The 24306-nt window shown below is 46.8% G+C and overlaps 1 protein-coding gene across 2 annotated transcripts; it reads left to right on the top strand.

Moving 5' to 3' along the window:
• Positions 1–1537: 1537 nt before the first annotated feature.
• On the top strand, positions 1538–22404 carry LHFPL1 (LHFPL tetraspan subfamily member 1). 2 transcript variants are annotated; one of them, XM_066581734.1, is made up of 4 exons: positions 1538–1667; positions 5907–6609; positions 15923–16021; positions 21948–22404. In XM_066581734.1, exons 2-4 carry the CDS (start codon positions 6225–6227, stop codon positions 22064–22066), a joined length of 603 nt encoding a protein of 200 aa, XP_066437831.1. In that variant the 5' UTR covers positions 1538–1667; positions 5907–6224; the 3' UTR covers positions 22067–22404. The 2 variants fall into 2 exon arrangements, with proteins under 2 accessions (XP_066437831.1, XP_066437832.1); XM_066581735.1 differs by lacking the exon at positions 15923–16021.
• The last annotated feature ends 1902 nt before the right edge of the window (positions 22405–24306 follow it).

Raw genomic sequence — 24306 nt, 5'->3', positions numbered from 1 at the left:
ACCTTCACTCATCGTGAAATCGCTGTGGGCATTCCACAACGAAATACTTGCATCCTTTCCGCAGAAAAAGCGAAGTGGCCAATCAGCACCTAAATGCTGTGGATTTGGCTGCGTCTTCACTTGCGGAACAGCCATGGAACTCAACACTTGTATTTCAAGGCTTCCTTCCTTATTCCACAGCCAACATAGGCTTGCTGTGGATTTAAAATCCACATCGTTTTTCAAATGCTGTTGCAGAAAATTTGCACACTATGGCCGCCTGCAGACGGCCGGGTCGGATCTGGCTGCAAGAATTCTCGAAGCAGGACCTGACCCGAGCCCCTACAGAGACCAGCGCGGCACTCACCTGCTCCCGCGACTCCGGCTCTCTGATCTGTCAGCTGCCGGCGCATGTGTAGACCGGAGCCAGCGGGCCCCACACAGAAGTAGAGCATGCCGCAATTTGTTTTCTGCGCGTGATTTCTAACGCAATCCTAGGGCAGCTTCCACGGGCGGAAATACTGTGGGAAATCCCAGCTTGGAATTTTCGCCTGTGTGCAGGGGGCCTATGTGAAGGAGATTTTTTAAATCCCACCCGTAAAGGCTGTGGAACTTCAGCGATTTCCCTTGGTGGAAATTCCACAGCATATACTGCCTGTATGAAGGCGGCTCAAAAGTTGAATTCCACAGCTATTCCACAGATTTGGTCACTGCACTTTTCCTGCGGGTATTCAGTTGTGGAACGCCGGCAGCGATTCCCCGATGTGTGAAGGTGGCCTTAATATGTAGAGTAAATTTGTTGTGCTGCAAATGACTTGGCATAACTTCACCCGCTATCATTTCCACAACAACTTTCTCTTCTAGAGATGAGCGAGTATACTCGCTAAGGCACATTACTCGAGCGAGTAGTGCCTTAGCCGAGTATCTCCCCGCTCGTCTCTAAAGATTCGGGGGCCAGCGCGGGTGACAGGTGAGTTGCGGCAGGGAGCGGGGGGGAGAGAGGGAGAGAGAGATCTCCCCTCCGTCGCTCCTCCCCGCTCTTCCCCGCCGCTCCCCGCTGGCCCCCGAATCTTTAGAGACGAGCGGGGAGATACTCGGCTAAGGCACTACTCGCTCGAGTAATGTGCCTTAGCGAGTATACTCACTCATCTCTATTCTCTTCCCTTATCTCTACCAGGCTCTGTCTAAGGGACCGATCACACAAGACGGAATATTCGGCAACATCGTAACGGAATATGCCCTTCTGTCCCAAAATCCATACTCATAACATGCAGAATTGAAAAGAGTAGAATCCTCCCAGCAATTCTGCATCAAAAATTTGCAGTTAGCCATACGGATTTTGGTGCGGAATTCACAGACGGCATATCCCGCAACGCCGTTACAGAATATTCTATCCCATGTGAAAAGTCTTCTTGCAATAAACAAGAATGGTGCAGAACTTTATATTTACAAGATTGTTATTGCAGCAAATTGTTCATCCTGTGTTTATTATCTGCAGTGAGGAAGGCTGATTCCCCGGGGTGAATATTCAGTACTGTCAGATGCTCCGGCTTAAATCATATTTATAGGTTATTGGATTTTATCATCAGAAACTCCACCTCTCAGTGTAAGGCGAACTGACGGCTCCGGGAAAACTCACCAGAAGAACCTGAAGTGCACAGGATGTCAGAGAAGCTTTCATCCGAGGGGTAAGAACATTCATTAATTCATTAGTTTCGATTAGCATATTGTAGCAAAGATATAAAAGTAACTCTTTGCTGTGTGCAGTCTGCAACATCAGCCATGTGAGATATATATATATATTTATGACCTGTTCTAAAAAATGTCATTTTGAATTTGGAGGCTTCTGCATAATATGTTCTTATTGAGGACACCGTGGATGCAGTTATCATGGTCTATGCTGCATTTATGTGCAGCGAGGAAACCCATGGGGAGCATTGGGTTAAAACAGAAAGGAACTAATGGATTTGGATGAGTTTTACAAGTGGCTTAAATGTTTCCTTAATGTTTGCTCAATGAACTAAATCTTATTTTAATAGTCTAAAATCATTAGAATTCTCAGCCGTGTTCTCGGTTTAAGAAAAAAATAATTCCTCTGGTATGATAATTGTTGTTTTATTAGCGGCGCTTCATGCCCTAAAAATGGGAGCGCAGCGGAGCGGTCACCGGCGCCCGGCTTTACATGCATTACTAATTTGATGTTTACAAATATATTGAGGTTTCAATTTTATTGTGAAAGAATAAAGAGATTATTTGCTTCTTTGGCCACTTTGAGGTGTGAGGGCGGAGGGTTAGAGATGAGCGAGTATACTCGCTAAGGCACATTACTCGAGCGAGTAGTGCCTTAGCCGAGTATATCTCCGCTGGTCTCTAAAGATTCGGGGGCCGGCGCGGGTACCAGGTGAGTTGCGGCGGGGAGCGGGGGGGAGAGAGGGAGAGAGAGATCTTCCCTCCGTTCCTCCCCGCTCTCCCCCGCCGCCGGCCCCCGAATCTTTAGAGACAAGCGGGCAGATACTCGGCTAAGGTACTACTCGCTCGAGTAATGTGCCTTAGCGAGTATACTCACTCATCTCTACGGAGGATTTAAGTGAATCTAATGTGGAGCCACATTACTGACAGGATGTATAACTACAGTAAGAAACCCCTATTAAATGTATTTATCATAATGGCTCCCAGAAGGTGCAGTCTGATCATAAACATACAGAGCTGCGAGCAATTTCAGAAGGGAGAGATTTTAATAGCAATTACATAATTGTATAATATGGTGACCCCAAGCAAGAATCTATTTATATGTGTAAAGGTAACAGCTCTTTCACACGGGCGCTGCAACTTTTGGCCACCTGCATAGCTGGAAAACCGTCGGCCGGGAGGGAAGAGAGTTCAGCTCTACTAAACTCCCTCCCACTGTCTGCCCCTTGCTGGCTGCTGGCAAAGGGCAGGGGCGGAAGCTTAGCAGAGCTAGTGCGCTAAACTCCCTCCCCCTTGCCTTTTCTGACAGCTCTCATAGACTCCTATAGGAGTCTATGGGAAGGCCAGTGATTTACGCAAAAGATTGGACAAGTCCTATCTCTTCCAGTTGCGCGTAAAAGCCGACAGCCGAAATGCTCACCGTATGCGTTATCTTTTCTGGGCGGCCGATTTTACACGTTGGAAATTCACCCATCTGAACGGAGGGTGGCGATTTTCGGCTGGCAGTTTATCGCGGCAATATAGCCGCGATTAAACGCTCGTGTGAAACTAGCATGAGGGTGTATTTACGCAGGTGAGTTTCGCATGCAATTTCTGGGCAATTTTTTATTATTGGAACATCATGTGAAAATCGCAAGTACAGCGATGTCATGCGTTTTTCTCACAAAACGTATCGCAATCGTTGGAAAAATAACGGGTTTACAAGTGCCATATCAATGCAATACCACACTCACATGCATAAATGCACCCTGAGGGCTTCGACAGATGAGCGTGTTACGTAAGATGCTCGCTCCTGCGCAATTTTTTTGTACAGTGATCAAGTGTATTCTGAGCTCGTGCCTGCGCAAATACTGAGTGCAGGCACCGCTTGTTCACAAAGGTCGGGAAATCATCCCAACCTGATTTAAAAAGCTAATCAGTCTAAAGGCCCTTTTAGACGGGACGAATGTCGGGCAAACGATGCCTGACACTCGTCCCCGCAAATACTCACTCTCATGCTGCTGGCTCACAGCCGGGGGCTGGAGGAGATTTCTTTCCTCGCTCTCCCCCGCCCCTCTCCATTCACCTAACATAGCGGCTGTTTAGTACTGAACAGCTGCTATTTACACTGGGCAACAACGATCAGCTCATCGTCCAGGGTGTTATGCTGCATAAATGATGGATGATTAGCTGAACGCTGATCATTTTCAACATAAGGGCTCTTTCACAGGAGCAGAATTATTTCCCTGTTATCTGACGGTGAAAATCATGGCTGCATAACGGGTTGAAACCAAACCCCTGATTTCAATAGTTTCGTTTTCACTATTGGGCTTTTCGCACATTAATACTACTTTATAGAAAGATTGGGCAGGACCTATCTTGCTGCTTTTTTTTTTTCAAACTCATGCGCACTAGTGCGGAGTTTGAATAGTAAAAAAAAAAAATCCCCGGTTCACGCACTAATATCCTCCGTAGCGCCGAGAGTATTAGCGCATGCGCCCACATGTTTTTGTCCTAAAACGCAGCTTAATCTGCTGCAAAAGTTCGCTATAAACTCCTCAGGACTACCTGCTGATTTTGATCCAGAATTGATGGCAGAATTCAATTCCACATCAAAATCCGCACGGAGGCTGCAGATCTTGTGGAGCATAAAGTGCGCTAATTCCAGTCACATAAAAGCACCTTAAGGCTGGATTCAGACGACCGTATATCAGCTCAGTTTTCATGCCGAGCCGATATATGGTGTCCTTATCTGCAGGGGAGGGGAGGATGGAAGAGCCAGGAGCAGGAACTGAGCTCCCGCCCCTCTCTCTGCCTCCTCTCCAACCCCTCTCCGCCCATCTGCACTATTTGCAATGAAAGGAGGTGGGACGGGGCGGGACTACGTGCAGAGGGGCGGAGAGGAGGCAGAGAGGGGGCAGGAGCTCAGTTCCTGCTCCTGGCTCTTCCATCCCCCCCCCTGCAGATGAGGATGACGTATATCGGCTGGGCGTGAAAACCCAGCCAATATACGTTCGTCTGAATCGAGCCTAAAACTGCTTAAATTGCAGCACACAGCAAAGAACTTGAATTACAAAAGGGGTGCAGATAAGGAAGATGGCAGCATTCCTTCAAATCAATGTACAACTTTTTGACAAGTCTGTAAAACAATGATTGGGAATAGGAAATCAAGCCAGAATCCATTCACAGGCAGCTGTTTGCCCCTCACCCATGTGCAGTAGGTTTCTTGTGCGTTGCAAGTCTCGCATGAGAATAGAACATGCAGATGTGCAGTCTCTTGCACATCGCTCACCACATGGATGCATATGTTGATCCAGGGATTACTCTGGCTGCCATATGGAGTGGGGAAGGAAGTTTTTCCTCCAACTAGGCTAAATTGGATCTTTTTTTTGCCTTCCTCTGGATCAACAAGGAAGGAAGGGGGGGGGGGGGGGGTTCAAACAGGCTGAACTAGATGGACATTGTCTTCATTCATGCTAACATACTATGTTACTATGTTGTCTGTGCAACGCAATGCGACTCTCTCTCCCGTATGAATACATCCTCATGGTGACACTTAATTGTTACTGAGGATAAAGACACAGTTGTAGGTAAGGGGTGTGTGCTGATATTCTTTATTACCACACCTAATTAGATGAGGCCCTACCCAGGTGTGGTGATACACTTTCAGCCAGTTCCCATACCTCCTTAGTTGATATAGGGAATTAAACTCCTCCCAAGCGGCAGACCCCGTCTGATCAACTACTGATAACCAATCCTAAGGACATCCATAGTACTTCCTTGAGAACCCCTTTAATCACTGCCATAGGAAATAAGTAGAGATGAGCGAGCATACTCGCTAAGGACAATTGCTTGAGCGAGCATTGTCCTTAGCGAGTACTTGCCCACTCGGAAGAAAAGGTTCGGCTGCCGGCGGGGGGCGGGGAGCAGCGGGGGAGAGCGGGGAGGAACGGAGGGGAGATCTCTCTCTCCCTCTCTCTCCCCCGCTCCCCCCTGCTCACTCCCGCAACTCACCACTGCCCCGCGCCGGCACCCGAACCTTTTCTTCCAAACGGGCAGGTACTCGCTAAGGGCAATGCTCGCTCATCTCTAGAAATAAGGCATTTCCCTGCAGTAAACAATAGATGGAGACTCCGCTTGGAGTATTTAGATTAATGCATACAGTATATACGATCCGATAGACACTGCAAATGTAGCTAATGCTCCATTGTGGGACTGAGCAATAGTTTAACCCTTTGTCTTTATATTTCCCTCAACAGGAAGAGTCTTTTACAATATAGGCGTCTATAGGCAGAAGATATACTACCAGGGTCTCGGAGACTGTGCCAACCATCACAGGGTGCAGACTGTCATGCCTCAGGATGAGTCCTCTGCTACGTGCAAATTCTTTAAGACCTGATATTAAGGCGAAGAAACAAAAAAAGAGGAAGAGATCAGGGCAGCAGATTGTTGTGTAACACTAGGAACAAGCAAAGACAAATGATTGCAGATCAAGTTCTCTGACAATGCCAACCCTTGTTCTAGGAATCTGAAATTTAAACTAACAAGAACAAAAAAACAGAAAAATCCGGCTGAGAATGATGGCAAGCAGTCTGACAGTAGTCGGTGCCCTCTGGGCTCTTCTGTCATTTCTATCAGCTGCTGCCAGCTGCACCAGTTTCTTCATGCCTTACTGGCTGTATGGCTCCCAAATGGGGAAACCAGTTTCATTCAGCACCTTCCGCCGCTGTACTTACCCAGCTCAGGCAGACGAGAAGAACTTGGTGATGGTTGAAGAATGTGGAAGATATGCCAGCTTTAGTGCCATCCCTAGTCTATCCTGGCAGATTTGTACTCTTGTTATTGGCATTGGTTGTGCTTTACTCCTTCTAGTGTCTCTAGCTGCGGTTCTTGGCTGTTGTATCGGTGACCTCATCTCCAGAATGACTGGTAGATTCCAAGGAGCTATACAGTTCATTGGAGGTAAGAAAAGTGTAGAAATGGTGGAATTCTCTTTTAATTGATATAGCTAAATGCCAAGACTAATATTTGTATATATTCAGGTTATATATTATGGGTATAGAGCTAGGTATAATTATATTAACCCTTTCCAATCCAATTTGTATCCTGGTTTTCCTAGGGGGCTTACTCTTTTTCTGCCGTTATACAACAGCGCTATATGCTGGATAAAGCCAGTACTGCATGAGGTGACATGTTGGATAGGCTCCAACGGCAGAGAGGCAGGCGATATACAGTAAGAGAGCCCCGACGGACGTCTTCCAACATCGGAGCTGCACAGCCTTAAATCATAATGTCTTCGGAGGTCAGACAGTGGATTGGAAAGGGTTAATGTAGCCGAAAAGGATATGAGGGAATATAATACATCCAGGTACAAAAATGTGTAATAGAACAGAATTAACAATAAAATCCCCCCAAAATTGAGGCAAACTGACATTTTATGCATCATTGATCTAAGTATTTTGGACATACTGCATATAAAAACATGCCTTACTGGTGTGGCATACAATTTCTAGACAGTAACAAGCCTTGTCTAAAAAGTCTGACATTGACTTGCAGGAATGCTGTCTTCCAATAGGTGGCGCTGCAGAGGTATTGTTCCATCTGTCGATTTGCATATTTCCCAGAGGCCTTACAAATCTCCTTACTCACCTTTTGGGTGCTCTCCTTAAGGAGGAACGATACCCTTCCTTACCACAACCTTAACAATATGACTGTTAGTCAAAGGGTCCCTTTACATAGAACAATTATTGTTCCTGCTGGATTGTGTGAAACTGAGCTATAATTGTTCAGTGTAAACACTGCCAGCGACTGAACGGCGAACGATAATCTTTTCACTTATTGTTCGTCATTTTGTTTAGGTAGGCCATAAAAATAAATGATCAGCCCGTGTAAACAGACAGTCGTACGAGTTACATCTATGGGCGACTGCCTGTTTACTGTAAATGGAGGAGGGAGAAGGGAGGAGGGAGGGAGGGAGGGGGGGGGGGGGCGGCGAAAGCAAACTCCGTCCCACTCCACCTCCATTCACTGATTGTTATTGCTCCTGTGTCAAAGCACACACTGAAAATGGCCATATATTTACTGACACAGGAGGGCAAACATATGCACCGCCTCAGCATGCAGGGTGCCAAACTACCAAATAAGGGAGCCTGTTACACCTGTGAGGGACACCGATGAGACAGCCACTCACAAAACCTCCTAATATAGTGAGGGGTAGCTGCTTGGTGTATACTCCTGCACAGAGTACATACAAAGTGCCAGACCTTCTGATACATGTAGTGCACCATGCAGAATAGCAACCTATTAATGACACGATAATAGTTCGGCGGGCTGCTCTGCACCTCAAAAAGTGAACCACATTGGTACTGCCACCATGGGTTTCCCTGGCGTTTAAAAGCCACACTGCATGTGAATAATACATAATCGATGTGAGGTATTAGTTGGATTTTGGCCAATTGTCAAGGCTCCTCGCATCATGTGAGTCCCTACACTAATATAAATGTATCACAGAAAGGGAAATATAAAATTTATTATGTATTATTCACATGCAGTGTGGCTTTTAAATGCCGGGGGAGCCTAGGGTGACAGTAACAATGTGGTCCACTTTTTGCGGTGCAGGGCTGCCCGACGAACTATTATGACGTCATTAATATGTTGCTATTCTGCATGGTGCACCACATGTATCAGAAGGTCTGGCACTTTGTATCTACTCTGTATAGGAGTATACACCAAGCAGTCTATATAGGAGGTTGTGTGAGTGGCTACTCTCATCGGTGTCCTCCACAGGCATAACTGGCTCTCTCATTTGGCAGTATGGCTGCTTGCATGCTGAGGTTGGCGCACATGTTTGCCCTCCTGTGTCAGTAAGTATATGGCTGTTTTCAGCGTTTGTTTGTTTTTATATTTCCCTTCCTGTCATACATGTGTGAAAGCACAGGAGCGAGAATCATTGGGACGACTGTCTGGTGCTTAAGCACCCAACAATCATCCCATCTAAAAGGACCCTAGGTGACTGCATCCACTGTTTTCTCTCGTTACTGTTTGCACGTAATCCAATCTATGAGTTTGTACTGTAATATTAGCTATTACCACTAGGCTCTGTTGTAGCAGAGACCAGGAGGAAATGAGCCGGTGGCAGGAAGTAGACACCTGTATGGCTGAGGAGTCGGTAGTGTTCAGTCAGTAGACTGTAGGACCCAGGGAGCAGACTCAAATAATAAAACTGAGCATGGAGTGTGTGTGGCAAGACCACATGAGGTGCCCAGAGAACCTGTCACTGGCATGTGAGAACAGTAGGTATGATGAGCCTGTCTGCTGTAGACTGTGATAGTGGGCTGAAGCTAGAACAAGTGGCAGTGTCCTTGTGCGAAAGTTGTGTAGTGGGTTTTCTGAAGTATTAACGAAACAGTTGTGTGCTAAGAGATGGTTGTGCCCCATTGTGCTGCAAAGGACTTGGACTGAGACTGTGTGGCCACTGGGTGGTCTAGGAACACAGTCTTGGTGTACAAAGTTGGATGACTTTCACATTTATGACTGAAGATGGTTGGGAGCCTATTCCATTAAAGGCAGTGGGCTAGCAGTCACAGGGACTGGGCAAATCTATATGAAGTGGCTGGTCCACCCCTGATAGAAACACCTAGGCAGGGCAAGCTGTAAAAGGGTAGCTCCCTGGAAACTGATAGAGGTTCTGTAAGATGAGTGTAAGATGACAGCTGCTTCGGGTGATACCTGACCCTCAGAGGACCGGTAGAATATTGTATGGTTCCCTGACCCTAGTAGAGGACTGTTCAAACAGTGTGTAAAGAGTTAACTTCTACAACATTCAAGTCTTTTGCAGCAGCTAGTGTAACCAGCAGCCATCAAGCGTATTGTGCCACTCTGCTTGTTTGTAACCATCAAGCTTTTGTGCCCCTGTTGTAGGGAAATTAAAATGATCTCTTCAAGCAGTAGGTATTAGTGTATCTTGATGCCACCGGAAGCTAGGGGTGTGACAGGGAGAACACCCCTCTCACACCCCTAGCTTCCGATTGGCTCAAGACAGGAAAGTCCTAACTGCACAATGTGCATTGATTAGTGCCTGGGCTGCTACTGCAGATTAGCCTGAGGGTTACTTGTCTTCGCAGGCGTACATTATTAGATGTTAATGTTGCCATTTTTGGCCTGCATTTACATCTAATAATGTAAGGCTCTGAAGGAAATTAACCCTCGGGCTGAGGCTGCAGCCCAGGCACTAATCAATACACACACAGAAGCCACAGGGATTCCGTCTGTCAGGTCCGTGCCGTGTTTGCCGCCTTTGTGCTCCCTGATGCCTGTTGCACCCCCGCTCACCGCTCCCTATTCTTTCCGCAGCAGCAGGGCACGCATGCGTCTGTCCGCTGTGTCCCGGCATCCGCCTGTCACCTCCATGTGGACCGCCACCTGAGGCTCCTGTAACGTCAGCTTCCGCACTCTCCGGTCAGAATTTCTGCGGCCGCAGGATGCGCTTCACCGCCGATCCAGGCGGGTGGCCGGACGGTCTGTGCTGCATCCCGCTAGCCATCCTAACACCTTTGTGTTGTCTGCCGCCGGCTCGGGGCTCCATTACGTTGGCTCCCCCTGCTCTGCACTCCGCTGCTGCCAATCCCTTAGTGACCTACAGGACAAGCAGCCGTGCAGCCAATCACGTTCAGGGGGTGTCACCCCCCCCCCCCTGTCAATCTTGACTCCACCAGCAGTGCCTGGTGGCGTCAAGATACACTAATACCCAAGCAGTATGCTCTGTAAACATTCTTAAAGGGCCACTTGGGGGCCACTTTTTTTTTCATTCGTCATGTAGCTATCCCTACAGTACATACATGTGAGCTAGTGTTACCTTGGTTAGTTATTTATTTCTATCTGAAACTCCTGGCCTCCTTCTCCTCAGATGTTCGTGTGATCTCAATTCCAACCCATTCACATTTACTTGGGTCTATGCATTCATTTTTTAGTCAGTTTCACAGTCTATGTGAATCTGTTATATGAATCCTACCACTGAAAATGCCTAGAGGGGAACACAGACACTACAGTTACTGGTGATGATCACACAGCTCGTGTCACACAGTTATAATAGAGGAGAGCACAACTCATTCTCCTGACTGTATACTTATGGTCTCTAGCTTATTTAGGGGAATATAGAAGGGAATGATAATTCCGCTAGCACACAGAAATTGTATAGCCTCAGCTAATGCTTTGCTGATGCATCATGGGATTGATGTGAAAGTGAAACCAAAAAAATCTCACCATCACGATGGTGCCTGATAAGTATCAGGCAGGAGGCTGCACTGCATGGAAGTGGCTACAATACACAAAGGAGGCCTCCAGAGCATGATGGGCAATGATGCAGGTAGCGTTTTTAACATTAGGTAGTCCCATAGGCATCTGGAAAAAAAAAACGCAGCGAATTCGCAGGGGAAAAAACGCTAGTGGGTAGTCATCCTTAGTGCAATGTTTTTCCGCTATGAATAAAGCTTTTTTTGCGAGCTCATCGTTGTATTTTCTGTACTTTTTCTGCCCGCAGGGATGTTCATTTGCGTGCGGCAAGCAAACGCACCGATTGAAATTGCCAATCAGTTCCAGATGTGTTAGTTCTTTTTCCAGCGGAATAACGCAGTGCTTCACGCATCTCCTTGCATATTGTACGCACATTTGCGCATCTCCATTGACTTCTATGGGGACCTTTGGTGTGCAAGTATGCAAGAAAATAGAGCATGTTCTATCTTTTTTTTGCGCATCTGAAATGTGGACACAAAATATGTGCATGAGAACGAACCCAATGAAATCAATGGGTTCTATTTACTATGTATTGTGCGTGCAAATACGTCCATGTGCAGATGGCTTAAAAACGCCTAAACAGATGCAAAAATCCTTGTTCATAGTGAAAAAATGTCATGCTCAGGCATCCACAATTGTGCATGTGTCCGTGTGAAGTTGGCCTAACTTGATGGTTTGGAAAGCGAAGGATGTGGATTGTGCTTCGCTATGTCGCTGCTACGTCCAGTGCTTCACCATATTGCTGCTACGTCTAGTTCTCCGACAAGTCGTTGCTCTGTCCAGTGCTTCGCCCTGTTGCTACTACATACAGTACTCCACCATGTCGCTACTACATCCAGTGCTTGGCCATGGCGCTGCTACGCGCAGTACTCCCTCATGGTGCTGCTATATCCAGTGCTTCATCATGGTGCTGCTACATACAGTACTTTGCAATTTCGCCGCTACGTCTAGTGCTCTTCAATGTCGCTGCTATGTCCAGTGCTACGCCACGGCGCCGCTACGTCCAGTGCTATGCTACGGTGCTGCTATGTCCAATGCTCTGGCATGGCAATGCTACGTCTAGTGCTCCGGCATGGCGCTGCTACGTCCAGAGCTCTGGCATGGCGCTGCTACGTCCAGTGCTCCGCCACGTTGCTGCTACGTCCAGTGCTCCGCCACGCCGCTGCTACGTCTAGTGCTCCGCCATACCGCTGCTACGTCCAGTGCTCCGCCACGCCGCTGCTACGTTCAGCGCTACGCCACGCTGCTGCTACGTTCAGTGCTCTGCCACTGCGCTGCTACGTTCAGTGCTCCGCCACTGCGCTGCTAAGTTCAGTGCTCCGCCACTGCGCTGCTACGTCCAGTGCTCCGTCACGCTGCTGCTACGTCCAGTGCTCCGCCACGCCGCTGCTACGTCCAGTGCTCCGCCACATTGCTGCTACGTCCAGTGCTCCGCCATGTCGCTGCTACGTCCAGTGCTCCACCACCTCGCTGCTATGTCCAGTGCTCCGCTACGTCGCTGCTACGTCCAGTGCTCCGCCCCGTCGCTGCTACGTCCAGTGCTTCGCCATTCCGCTGCTACGTCCAGTGCTCCGCCACGTCACTGCTACGTCCAGTGCTCCTCCACATCGCTGCTACGTCCAGTGCTCCGCCACGCCGCTGCTACGTCCAGTGCTCCGCCACGTTGCTGCTACGTCCAGTGCTCCGCCACGCTGCTGCTACGTCCATTGCTCCGCCACGTCGCTGCTACGTCCAGTGCTCCGCCACGCTGCTGCTACATCCAGTGCTCCGCTATGTCGCTGCTACGTCCAGTGCTCCGCCCCATCGCTGCTACGTCCAGTGCTTCGCCATTCCGCTGCTACGTCCAGTGCTCCTCTACATCGCTGCTACGTCCAGTGCTCCGCCACGCCGCTGCTACATCCAGTGCTCCGCCACGCCGCTGCTACGTCCAGTGCATCGCTACGGTGCTGCTACGTCCAATGCTTCGCTACGTCGCTGCAACGTCCAGTGCTCCAGGACGGCGCTGCTACATCCAGTGCTCCGGCACGTCGCTGCTATGCCCAGTGCTCCGGCATGAAGCTGCTACGTCCAGTGCTCCGGCACGGCGCAGTGTTGCGCAGCCTTATGACTAATCTATGTCTGAGATAATGAGACTGAATGTAAGACAATGCAAAATACATTACAAATTCAACAAGCAGCAGCTAAACTGGGTCACATAAGAAACAGGTCTGGGAGCAATTCTATCCCTCGAACATCTTGGCATGAACTTACCGGCTCTGTACTTGGATTATCCTTTGTCCTTGTGTAGGTGTATTGTCAAATTTCAAAAGAGGAGAAGTAAGCAGGGCATCTTGGATTGCTTGTTCTGGCTTTTAAAAGAACATCTCCGGGTTTCACGTACTTTTACTGGGATTTCACCATCTGGTGGAAGTTCAGGATTGGGGAAGAGAATACAGCCAAAAGGTATCCTACTGTTTGTATTCTGGGAGGCAGCGGGGTGACAATGTGGCCCCCAGGCCGTGTCATTTATGGGGTGCTTCACTGCTTGATAAACCCCAAAAGGAAGGAAGCCAATGTGTTTTGGATCTTTTGTGTTGAAGTATATTCATTTTTTTATTGCTGGTAACTAGAAAATCCAAGTGGAGCGTTCTAACTGCTCGCTGAGGACTCGTTCCACATTGGAGGTTCTGTTGGCTGATTTTCCTAAAAACCAGTACAAAATAGAATAGCATACAGCACTATTTCATCCCATCAGATCTGGTAAAATGCCGGATGGAACCCGAAGGACCCTATTATAGTCAACAGGGTTCATTTGGCGCCATTCGGTTCCGTCAGATGCCGATTCTGCAGCCAGGTGTTGCTGTTTTTCTGCGTCATGCAGGAAATGGAAACCCCTAGCGCTAATGTGAATGAGCCCAAACTTCTACAACACTTCACCTCTGGAGTGTTAACTCTTTAGACCCTGGGTGCGGTACCTGGGGGAAACCTGTGATGTAGAGAGAACTCTGCAGCGAGGATCTTCACAGGCTGCTGCAGCCAATCACTTGGTCGGCCCCTTTAACTGTAAAATAATCCAGAATAATTGGAAAACCGTCAGTCTCCACAGATGCCAAATTAAAGTGATTATAATACACTAAGGGCTGCTTCACACTGGAGATCGCGATTTTGAGAAAATCGCTGCAAAATCTCATATTTTTTCCCATGATTTTTTCGCGCTATTTTGCCCGGATTTTTTTAGCGCAAAAGTCAATAGGACTTTCTAATGTTAAAAATGCATGGCACACAAAAATCGCAAGTTTGTGTTTTGCGATGCGATAAAAAAGAGGCTCCATAGGGAAACATGGGAGATCAAAAAAAAATTGCACATCGCAGAAAGAAAGAACAGGCCGCGTTTTTTTTCTCTTGCAACATCGCATGAGTGTAAACATCGCAAATGTGAAGGAAACCATTGAAAATCATTGGTTTCATAATTCTGCATTTTTAGTCACTCTCGCATCGTGCAAAAATCGCGCAATTTTCTCGCCACTGTGGAGGTGCTCTAACAATAGTAGCAAATTTACTTGTGCCAAAACCCATTGAAATACACTGATCATTGCATTAGGAGGATCTAGTCCAACACAGTGTGGCATTGACAAGAACAAAATAAGTAACACTTAGGGCTCACACGCACTGGCGTTTTTATTTCTTGCGCTGCGACAGCAAGTGAAAACACTTGCCTTGCAGCACAAGAAAAACGCTGCAATATCGCCAGTGTTTTCAATGGGGCCAGCGGCAGCAGCGCTAGCCCCATTGAAAGCATAGGGAGAATATCGCGGACTTCTGCCGCAGGGATGAAGGAATCCTTTGCCACAGCTGTCACAGCTGTGCAGAAGTCCAGGATGTTATCCCATTGCTTTCAATGGGTGGTCGCTGCTGCTGCCAGCCCCATTGAAAGCAGTGGTTTGTGGCAACCCCCGCAGCATGATTTTCAGGGAAGGGCTTAAAAATAAGCCTTTCCCTGAAAATCATCCCTAGCTGGTTAAAAAACAAAAAAAATGTTTATTCACTTCTCCGCCGCTCAGACGTGTCCTCCGGTTGGCTATCATTGATGAATAGCTAAGTCATGCCTGTAATTGGCTGAGCGCTCAACCAATCAGCACAGCCCTTCAGAAAGCAGGGATTTTTAAATCCCTGGCTGCTGAAAGTGCTGGATAGCAGTGCAGGGTAGCAGGCCGGAGGATGCGACTGGGCGGCGGAGAGGTGAGTAAAGATTTTTTTTGTTTTTTCAACCAGCTAGGGATGTTTTTTTTAGGGAAGGGTTTATATTTCAAGCCCTTCCCCGAAAATCATGCTGCAGGGGTTTCCACAAAACCACTGCTTTCAATGGGGCCAGCAGCAGCGCCGACCCCATTGAAAGCAAATGGATAGCATGCTGGACAGAGGATTCCTTCATCCCCCCAGTCCCAGCGGGACTTTTGTGGCAGAAGTCCGCGGTATACTCCCTATGTTTTCAATGGGGCTAGCGCTGCTACCACTGGCCTCATTGAAAACACTGAGCGATATTGCAGATTTCTTCTCTGCGATGCGAAGCTCTGCTGAAACATCGCAAATGAATATGAAACCATTGAAAATCATTGGTTTCATAATCATCGCTGTCACATTATGAAAGAGCAAGTACAACCCTCATAGATTGGTATCCGGTTCCCTCCACTGTATCCGGCCCTTGCTTACTAACCCACATTATCCATTTACTTATGGAAAAGCAATTCATGCATAAACAGGTGCCAAGTTCACAGCAAGCCCCAACCTGCCATGGAATGCAGCAATTCCCATTTAATATGTATATATTGTTGTGTTCATCTCTTCTGATTATATTTTCTGGCGCAGCGAACATACAAGACAACCGACAAGAATATTCTGCATAAATGGAACCGTGTAATTGCTTGTAACGAATAGTGCAGATTGCTGCGCGGCTCATGCTGAGTAAACAAACATGTCCTTTTTGTCTCCGTGTGAATCTCTGCAGGACTCCTCATTAGCTCCGGATGTGCCCTATATCCACTGGGGTGGAACAGCCCTGAAATCCAGCAGGCGTGTGGCAATGCGTCCAGTCAGTTCCAATTAGGTAACATTGGCGAATCGTGGCCCGGTAGAGTGTATGAAAGGCACTAGCTGTGCATCTGCGGAAAACTCATTATGGCCAGGAGGGATGGAAATCAATACAGCAGACTTTCCATGGGCACAATGCTGGATGTACAATCTAGTTGGTCTGAAACATTGTTAATCATTTGCTACATGATGATAATTTACTGAGAGGTTACATAGTTACCAAGTTGGAATCAGACACAAGTCCATGAAGTACAACTGCCCTGCTGTTAATTGTGACCTATGTCATTGAAGGAGAAGTTTCATGAACCATCTATGTGTATATTGGAAAAAAATGAATATAATAGAGTTTATAGCAATAACTCCAATTTTAACATAGATTGTACAGAATTACAAGTTTATAACATATGTCACTCCAGCTATGAAATCGGTTAAATGGTGTTAAAGGGGTTCTCCCACTTCTTGCTGTTTTCAGACAGCTCCTTAAATTGTACAGTGGCCCAGGTTGGTAGTGCAGGCTGAATCCTATTGAAGGGACTCAGCCTGCAGTACCAACCTTGGCCACTGTGCAATGTATGGAGCTGTCTGAAGACAGCTAAAAGTGGGAAAATCCCTTTAACATGCCTCAGCTATACAAGGATAACCATGAGATAAATAACGGGCACTGTCAGAAGTAGTTTGATACAAAAATACTTTTACCCATGATGATTTTGGTGAAGACTTCTGCAGCAGCAGATTCCGCTGTGCCCTGGTGAAATAATTCTACCCATATGAAAGCAGCGACCAGTCACTTGTGTTATCATAGGATAGAAAACATCACAGGTCCCTTCTATAGTAAAAAAAAAATAATTCAGGAGCATAAAGACCCCCGCAATCTTGAAAATGTGACTCATCTGTGCTCCACTCGCCTGTTACTGCATTTCTTTCCCGGCAGTGACGTCACTCTAAAAGGAGCACAGGGCACACATGAGTGGTCAGCTCTCCATTTATTACTATGGGGATGATGCAAGCACACAAGTGGGTGCTGCTCAGGTATCTCCACAGTCCCATTGAAGGTGAATGGAGCGCTGGTGTGCTTGTGCAACCCGCACTTCATTCAATCTCCTCCTTAGTGTGTGGGGGGTGGGGTGCATTAATTAAGTGAGGGTGATGGGGACATGGGACCCCCATTCTTGAGATCAGCAGGGATTTCAGTAGTAAGACCTCCACCCATCAGCAAGTTATTCCCTATCCTGTGGATAGGAGATAATTTAAGATTCTGGTATAATCCCATAAGGCTGGCTTCACATTGGCGTTAGGCGATAATCAAAACCAATGCGGTGACCGTGGGGATGAAGGAATCCCCTGCCACAGCTGTCATAGCTGTGGCAGAGGTCTGGGATGCTATCCAATTGCTTTCAATGGGGCCAGCGCTGCTGCCACCCCATTGAAAGCAGTGGGTTGCAGGGGACCCCGCAGTGATGATTTTCAGAGAAGAGCTTGAAATATGAGGCCTTCCCTGAAAATCATCCCTAGCTGTAAAAAAAAAAAAATTAACTCACCTAGACGAGATGTCCGGCTCTTCTCTCTCTGTCCCCGGCAGTCGTCTTCTGTCTTCTGAAATCACAGAGGTGAGAAAAAATGCTTAAAGACATAACTCACAGAAAAAGAAGTTAGATACAGGATATATACTACAGTAAAGGCTCGATTGCCGTTTAACCTGGTAGCGGCAGCAAGCCAGATTGCAAGATAGAGGAGCAAAAATGTTCATGTGCAGACTGATTGAGCAGCAACTCAACTCAACCCAGGGTGGGGGAGGGGTGACTGCTAACAAACCTGGTCGGCACAATATGAACCAATACCAAGATGGTCAGCATAGATAGGTGCACCACACATACAGGCGTACAACCCACACTGACTAAGCAGTAGATCGCCCTGCATAAATAAATGTGTGCCACACTGGCATGCCATTCTGGGCTTTTTCATTGCTTAGTGTGGGTTGTACGCCTATATGGCCGGCGCACTTCTCTGAAGCTCCGGCACTCGTTCGAAGTCTTCTGTCAGCGCTTCCTGAATCGGATCATGGCTGTGATTGGTTCATTGAGCTCTGGCTCTGATTGACTGAGCTGCGACGCTCAGGATCCAATCGCAGCCAGCGCTTCCTGGAGGCAGAGATTTTGAACCTCCAAATCAGGAAGCGCTGACAGAAGACTTCAAACAAGTGCCGGAGCTGCAGAGAAGAAGTGCGCCGGACCTGACAGCGGCTGTTAGGTGATGTATTTGTTTTTTTCTTTTTTTTTATGCAGCTAAGGTTTATTTTTAGGGGTCGGGCATATATTTCAAGCCCTCCCAAAAATTCAGGCAAAAGAGCGCTATGAAGTACCTCGACACAAAATCGTGAAATTGCTGCGTGAAAACGCCCAAAACTCTGATGCTATATCGCTGCGATTTTGTTTGCGGTGATATCACTGTCGCCCGTGTAAAAGAGGCCTCAACCTATAACAGATAGACTGAGTAGCAGGTCATTGTCTCCATAGTTCTGCTGGACCTTATGGACCCAATGCTGTGTTAGAGCCTGAACTCAACAGAAGATGCTCTTGTACTTTGGTATCATAGCCCAGCCGGCCCTGTTACCCACATATAAATCATCACTAGTTCACATCTGTTTCTCACATTATAACATTTCTTCAATTAATTTCATCCTTGTCCTCACTAATATATACTTACTCACCAAGCCAACCCAGCGATCCGGTGCTCTTCTTGGGTGCAGACTAGAGATGAGCGAGTATACTCGCTAAGGCACATTACTCGAGCGAGTAGTGCCTTAGCCGAGTATCTCCCCGCTCGTCTCTAAAGATTCTGGGGCCGGCGAGGGGCGGGGAGCGGCGGGGCAGAGCGGTGAGGAACGGAGGGGAGATCTCTCCCCCCCCCCACTCCCCGCTGCAACTCACCTGTCACCCGCGACGGCCCCGAATCTTTAGAGACGAGCGGGGAGATACTCGGCTAAGGCACTACTCACTCGAGTAATGTGCCTTAGCGAGTATACTCGCTCATCTCTAGTGCAGACGTTGAAACAGCTGATATTGTTGGGGTGCAGTAGGGAAAAGTTGGTATTACGTGGATGGGCCAAGTCCAGAAGTGCGAGGGATGCCGTCATTTGTGACTATAATGTGGATAATAGAGGATGCCATGAGTATGACACGACCTCCTCTATGATGTCCGTGTGCCCTAAGAGAGCATATAAAGAATCTGTTGTGGCGAGATAAACCCTTTAATTGCAAAACAGTGATTACTTACAGCTTCAAAAGACAAAAGGGATTGTAACAAGTCTTCTGCTGCTCCACTTCTACACAGGTGTATAAGGATGATTAAAAGTCCTGTTCTCAGGGAATACTATGTATCCAAACAGTTCTTACATGAGGAAGAAGTGTTTTGAATGCTATAATATATGCAGGCATCAATGCAGAATCGCAAGTGAAGCAGAAGACAATTGCAAAACATTAAAAATTAATTGCGCTGTTACCAGGAAGGTACATTATTTGCATCCCCCGACACATTAAACTGCATCTGCATAATTACTGAGGAGCCTGGAACACCCTGGACCTTGTAAATGGGCCCCTCAGGGAGGATGTACTAATGTAATTCCACACTTAAACTGCTCCTGATCTTACCCGTTTCCCTAGGTTACCTGTAAGTCGCAGCTTCAGATATTCATTAATTTACAACGTGGTTAAATGGTTTGTTATGAGGTCTTAATCAAGCTGCTAGGCACTGCAGTAGTAATGGTATCTGCCATGTCCTCCATGGTAGCTAAGAAATGTGCTAAACACCCAACATCACAGGTCTGACTCACACTAATATACTTCCAGGCAAATGCTGGACCTTTAGTATTCAGGATTTCTTACCCATCTGCTTATTTCTTTAGCCGGCCATTAAAAAGGCATAAACCGCAAGTGATATGCAGCAATGAGAATATTTTTCCATAATCCGCTTTTATGCCTGTGATTAAAAAAGTATATTTAATTTTGCTTTTAGTAGTTAAAGTATGCAGAAGAGAAATAATGTGTTAATTTTACATTATAGGTATTTAGTATTGTATTTTCTGTGTAGGCAGTGTTGTATTGTGTCCGTGCTTTATAGCTGCTTCAATGAATCAGTGTTAATGGACAGAAAAGTGTCAGTAGACTAAAGGCCCATTTACACGCAAGGATAATCTTTCAAATGACTGAAAGATTTTGTGATCTATTTGCATAAACTGTTAATGGCCATTAACACTTTATCATCTTCATTTGCACGTAAAAGGGCCTCCAGGAGCTGTTTGCGGAGTCGGGTGTGTAATTAATCACACGCTCAGCTGTGCACACAGCTGCAATGTTCTCTTCGCTGCTACCAGTAGATTACAATGTTATCTGCTGGGTCCCGTGGAGATAACAACGTGTGGTCTGTTGAGAGATATTTTATCTCTCACTAGCTGAACAATGAATTTTAAGTTCACCTTAAAATCATCGTTCAAGCAAAAAGTGCACGATGGCCGCGTTTACATGTAACAATTGTTGCTCATTTTCGGTTGTTTGAATAAATTTCGAGCGATAATCGTTACGTGTAAATGGGCCTTAAGGCTTCTTTCAGACCAAGCGCTTTATCGCCTGGTAAAATGCTGGATAGCTGAGTGGAATCCAAACAGACCGCATTATAGTCAATGGGGTCTGTTCAGCGCTATTCGGTTCTGTCATAAGACGGATCTGTTTGGCTAGGGAATTCGATTTCCTGCTCCCTGAGGCCTCGGTCACACGACCGTTTTTTGGTCTGATCTGCAGACGCGCTTGCGATCTGCAGATCTATAGACCAAATGCATCCCAATGGGATCGGTCACATGTCTGTGTAGTATTTAGCAGGCGGGGATTTAAAATCCCCGCCTGCTGAATGGGCTGCCTCTGATTGGTCACAGCCCTCACCAATCAGAGGCAGCTCTCACTCACCCATTCATGAATTCATTGCCTCCAGCAAGCGATTGCTCTAATTGGTTCATCAAGCGCCGTATCAGCCAATCAGAGCCGACGCTTGATGAACCAATCTCAGCCATTCATTAAATTACACCATTGAAAGGCTGTGATTGGTTAATCGAGTGCTGGCTCAGATAAGTTGAGCTGGCACTCGATGAACCAATCAGAGCAATTGCTTGCTGTCTGCGTTCAGGACTAGACGGAAGCTAGCAGCGACAGAGACGAGTGAGGGACCCGAACGCCGTCTACTAGGTGAGTATTGCTTTTCTTTTTCATGTAGTGCAGCTATGGCTTATTTTCAGGGGAGGGCTTATTATCGGGTTATGGCTTATTATCTAGGAAACACGGCAGTACCTTTTGAAAAATACAACTCATCCCGCAAAAAAAGGCCTCAAACAGCTATGTCGATAATAAAAGAGTTATGATTTTTTAAAAGTGGGGAGGAAAATGGGAAAAAAAAACCATGGGGTTCTTAAGGGGTTGAATAAAGTAGAGCGGCCACCTTTCCATTGAAATCTGTGAACAGGAAATCATGTTATCTTGAGTGCCCTAGATGTAGGACCCTCGCCTTTATGCCTATTCTATGGATTGGGGGTAGGCAGGGGTAAATTTCCGTGTTTCCCTGAAAATAAGACAGTGTCTTATATTAATTTTTGTTCAAATAAGGTTTCACTTTTTTACATGTATAGCTGCCTGGACACTATTTAAATAGCTTTTTTAAATTAACTGTTAGCAGGGCTTAATTTTGGAGTAGGGCTTATATTTCAAGCATCCTCAAAAAGCCTGAAAAATCATTTTGCATCCTCAAAAATTCTGGAAAATCATGCTATGTCTTATTTTCAGGGTATGTCTTATTTTCAGGGAAACAGGGTAACAAATGTTTGAACTAATGGATTTGTGTCTTTTTAACCATTTCTGACTATTCTCCGCAGAAAGTAACATTTCTCTCTTATCTTGTGTTAGGAACCTGTAAGATCGGCTGGGCTTACTACTGTACTGGTGGTGGAGCGGCAGTCGCCATGCTGATCTGTACGTGGATGTCTTGTTTTGCTGGGAAGAAGAACAAGCCGTCTCTTTATTGACAATGGACTATTAATCACCATAAATATGGATCGTTCATTTCCTATTATTCCCCTACCTGTTAATATAGATGATACATTATGCTACAATCCCCCTAACAGGAAGAAGCTGTGTATAAATGATACACAAGGGGCTTATTTGGTCTTAAGGAAGCATACAGTATATGAAAGTGTAGTAATGAAGGCTGACATGTAGGTACAATGAAGGAAAGGATTTAGGCTTCAGTGCATGAAAGAACACTATATATCGATATAAAAATGGCAATAGATCACTTAGAGACTCTATCACCTATGAGCTAAGCTTATGGGCTAAAGATAGGTGGCCTATAGTGTCCTGGAATGTATTAGGGCGCCCACCCACTGGCGATTTTTTTCCCTGCGAAATTCGCAGCATTTTTTTCTCTGCAGGGGTCTATGGGACTTGTAATGTTAAAATCGCGATCGCGCAAAATCGCAATTTCGCGGTAAATTGCGATTTTGCGCGATCGCGATTTTAACATTACAAGACCCATAGACCCCTGCAGAGAAAAAAATGCTGCGAATTTCGCAGGGAAAAAAATCGCCAGTGGGTGGGCGCCCTAATACTTACTTCCTCCATTATTTCCCCATCGCATTAGGGGAAAGCCACCACTGTTTTGAGCAGCGCTGCTAAGCAGTCCACCCATTATAAAATTAGAACTACTTAACACACTGCTTAATGCATTGAACGGCAGCTTCCAGCACTGATGCTAGGGAAACGATGGGAAGGTAAGTATAAGGGCTCATTCACACAAGTGGGGTTTTAGCGCAGTATAGGCGCTAAAAATCACGTGAATGGCCAATATTTCATGCACAGAAGACCCTAGCTTCATGCCCAGGAAAATCACCCATTCACTGGAGGAGCGTGTTGCTTTACAAGAGAGAGAAGCCCCGCAGGGCTTCGGGATTTTCCCATAGCAGGGAGAGAGAGTGGGGCTATGGTGGATTAACCCATAGTCCCGCTCTGTCTTTCCCTGCTATGGGGAAATCCCCCATAGCCCCTTCTCTCTCCCTGCTATGGGGAAATCCCCCATAGCCCCTTCTCTCTCTCTGCTATGGGTTAATCCCTCATAGCCCCGCTCTCTCTCTCCCTGCTATGGGGAATTAACCAATAGTCCCACTCTCTCTTCTTGCTATGGGTTAATTCCCGGTAGCCCTGCTTTGTCTCTCACTGCTTTGGGGATCCCAGAGAGATATCCCCATAGCACAGAGAGAGTGGATGGGGCTAGAGAGAGGGGCCGGAGCTGTAGGGTTTCTCACAGGGATTCCCCACAGCAAAGAGAGGGGGCAGCGCTAGAGTGGTGGGGTTAGAGGATGTATCACTCTAGCCCTGCCGTCTCCTCCCACACTCTCAGGGAAGCCCTGTAACCACACTCCCCTCTCTCTCCCTATAGGGAAATCCCTTGGGGAGAGAGGTGGACATTTTAAATGTCCTGCTGAAAATTCCTGTTAGTCCCCGCGGGGATCAAGGGAACCCTCGGCGCTTTCCCTCATCCCTGCAGGGACTAACAGGAGTTTACAGGGGGACATTTAAAATGCACTTCTGGGCTGTAAGTTTTAAATGTCCCGCTGTAAACAGCTAGGATTTCCTTCCATCAGCAGAAATCCTCCTAATGACTTGTAACCTTCTCTTCTTACACAGGTCCTATGTTTTCACGCAGCATGGACCGTAGGGCTCACACCCACTTGCGTTATTTTTACGCTGTGATATCGCTGCGTTTTTTTAACGCAAATGTCAATGGGACTTTCTAATGTTAAAAACGCGTCGCAAGTTTGTGCTTTGCAAGTTTTCTGCGATGCGTTTTTAATAGAGATGAGCGAGTAGTGCCTTAGCCGAGTATCTCCTCACTCGTCTCTAAAGATTCGGGGCCGGTGCGGATGACAGGTGAGTTGTGGCGGGAAGTGGGGGGGAGAGAGAGATCTCCCCTCTGTTCCTCCCCGCTCTCGCCACCCCCCCCCCCCCGACAGCCCCCGAATCTTTAGAGACGAGCGGGGAGATACTCGGCTAAGGCACTACTTGCTCAAGTAATGTGCCTTAGCGAGTATACTCGCTCATCTCTAGTTTTAACATTAGAAAGTCCCATTGACAATTGATATCGCAGCGTTAAAAAACGCAAGTGGGTATGAGCCCTTAGATGTGGAAATTGTAGGCACGCATGTCCTATCTTAGGATACTCAGCGGGTCACCTACTTTCAACCCATAAGTTTAGCTAACAACGCTAAAA

This window comes from Eleutherodactylus coqui, chromosome 10 (assembly GCF_035609145.1).
Source record: "Eleutherodactylus coqui strain aEleCoq1 chromosome 10, aEleCoq1.hap1, whole genome shotgun sequence".
In the NCBI taxonomy this organism is placed as follows: domain Eukaryota; kingdom Metazoa; phylum Chordata; class Amphibia; order Anura; family Eleutherodactylidae; genus Eleutherodactylus; species Eleutherodactylus coqui.
Note: the sequence above shows the minus strand (reverse complement) of the source record. Positions and strands in the feature narration are given on the sequence as shown.

Coding starts and splice junctions, on each gene's coding strand:
- LHFPL1 (XM_066581734.1), top strand. CDS start 6,225: ATGATGGCAAGCAGTCTGACAGTAGTCGGTGCCCTCTGGGCTCTTCTG. Junction 6,610..15,922: donor AGCTATACAGTTCATTGGAG/GTAAGAAAAGTG, acceptor GAATCTCTGCAG/GACTCCTCATTAGCTCCGGA. Junction 16,022..21,947: donor GTCCAGTCAGTTCCAATTAG/GTAACATTGGCG, acceptor ATCTTGTGTTAG/GAACCTGTAAGATCGGCTGG.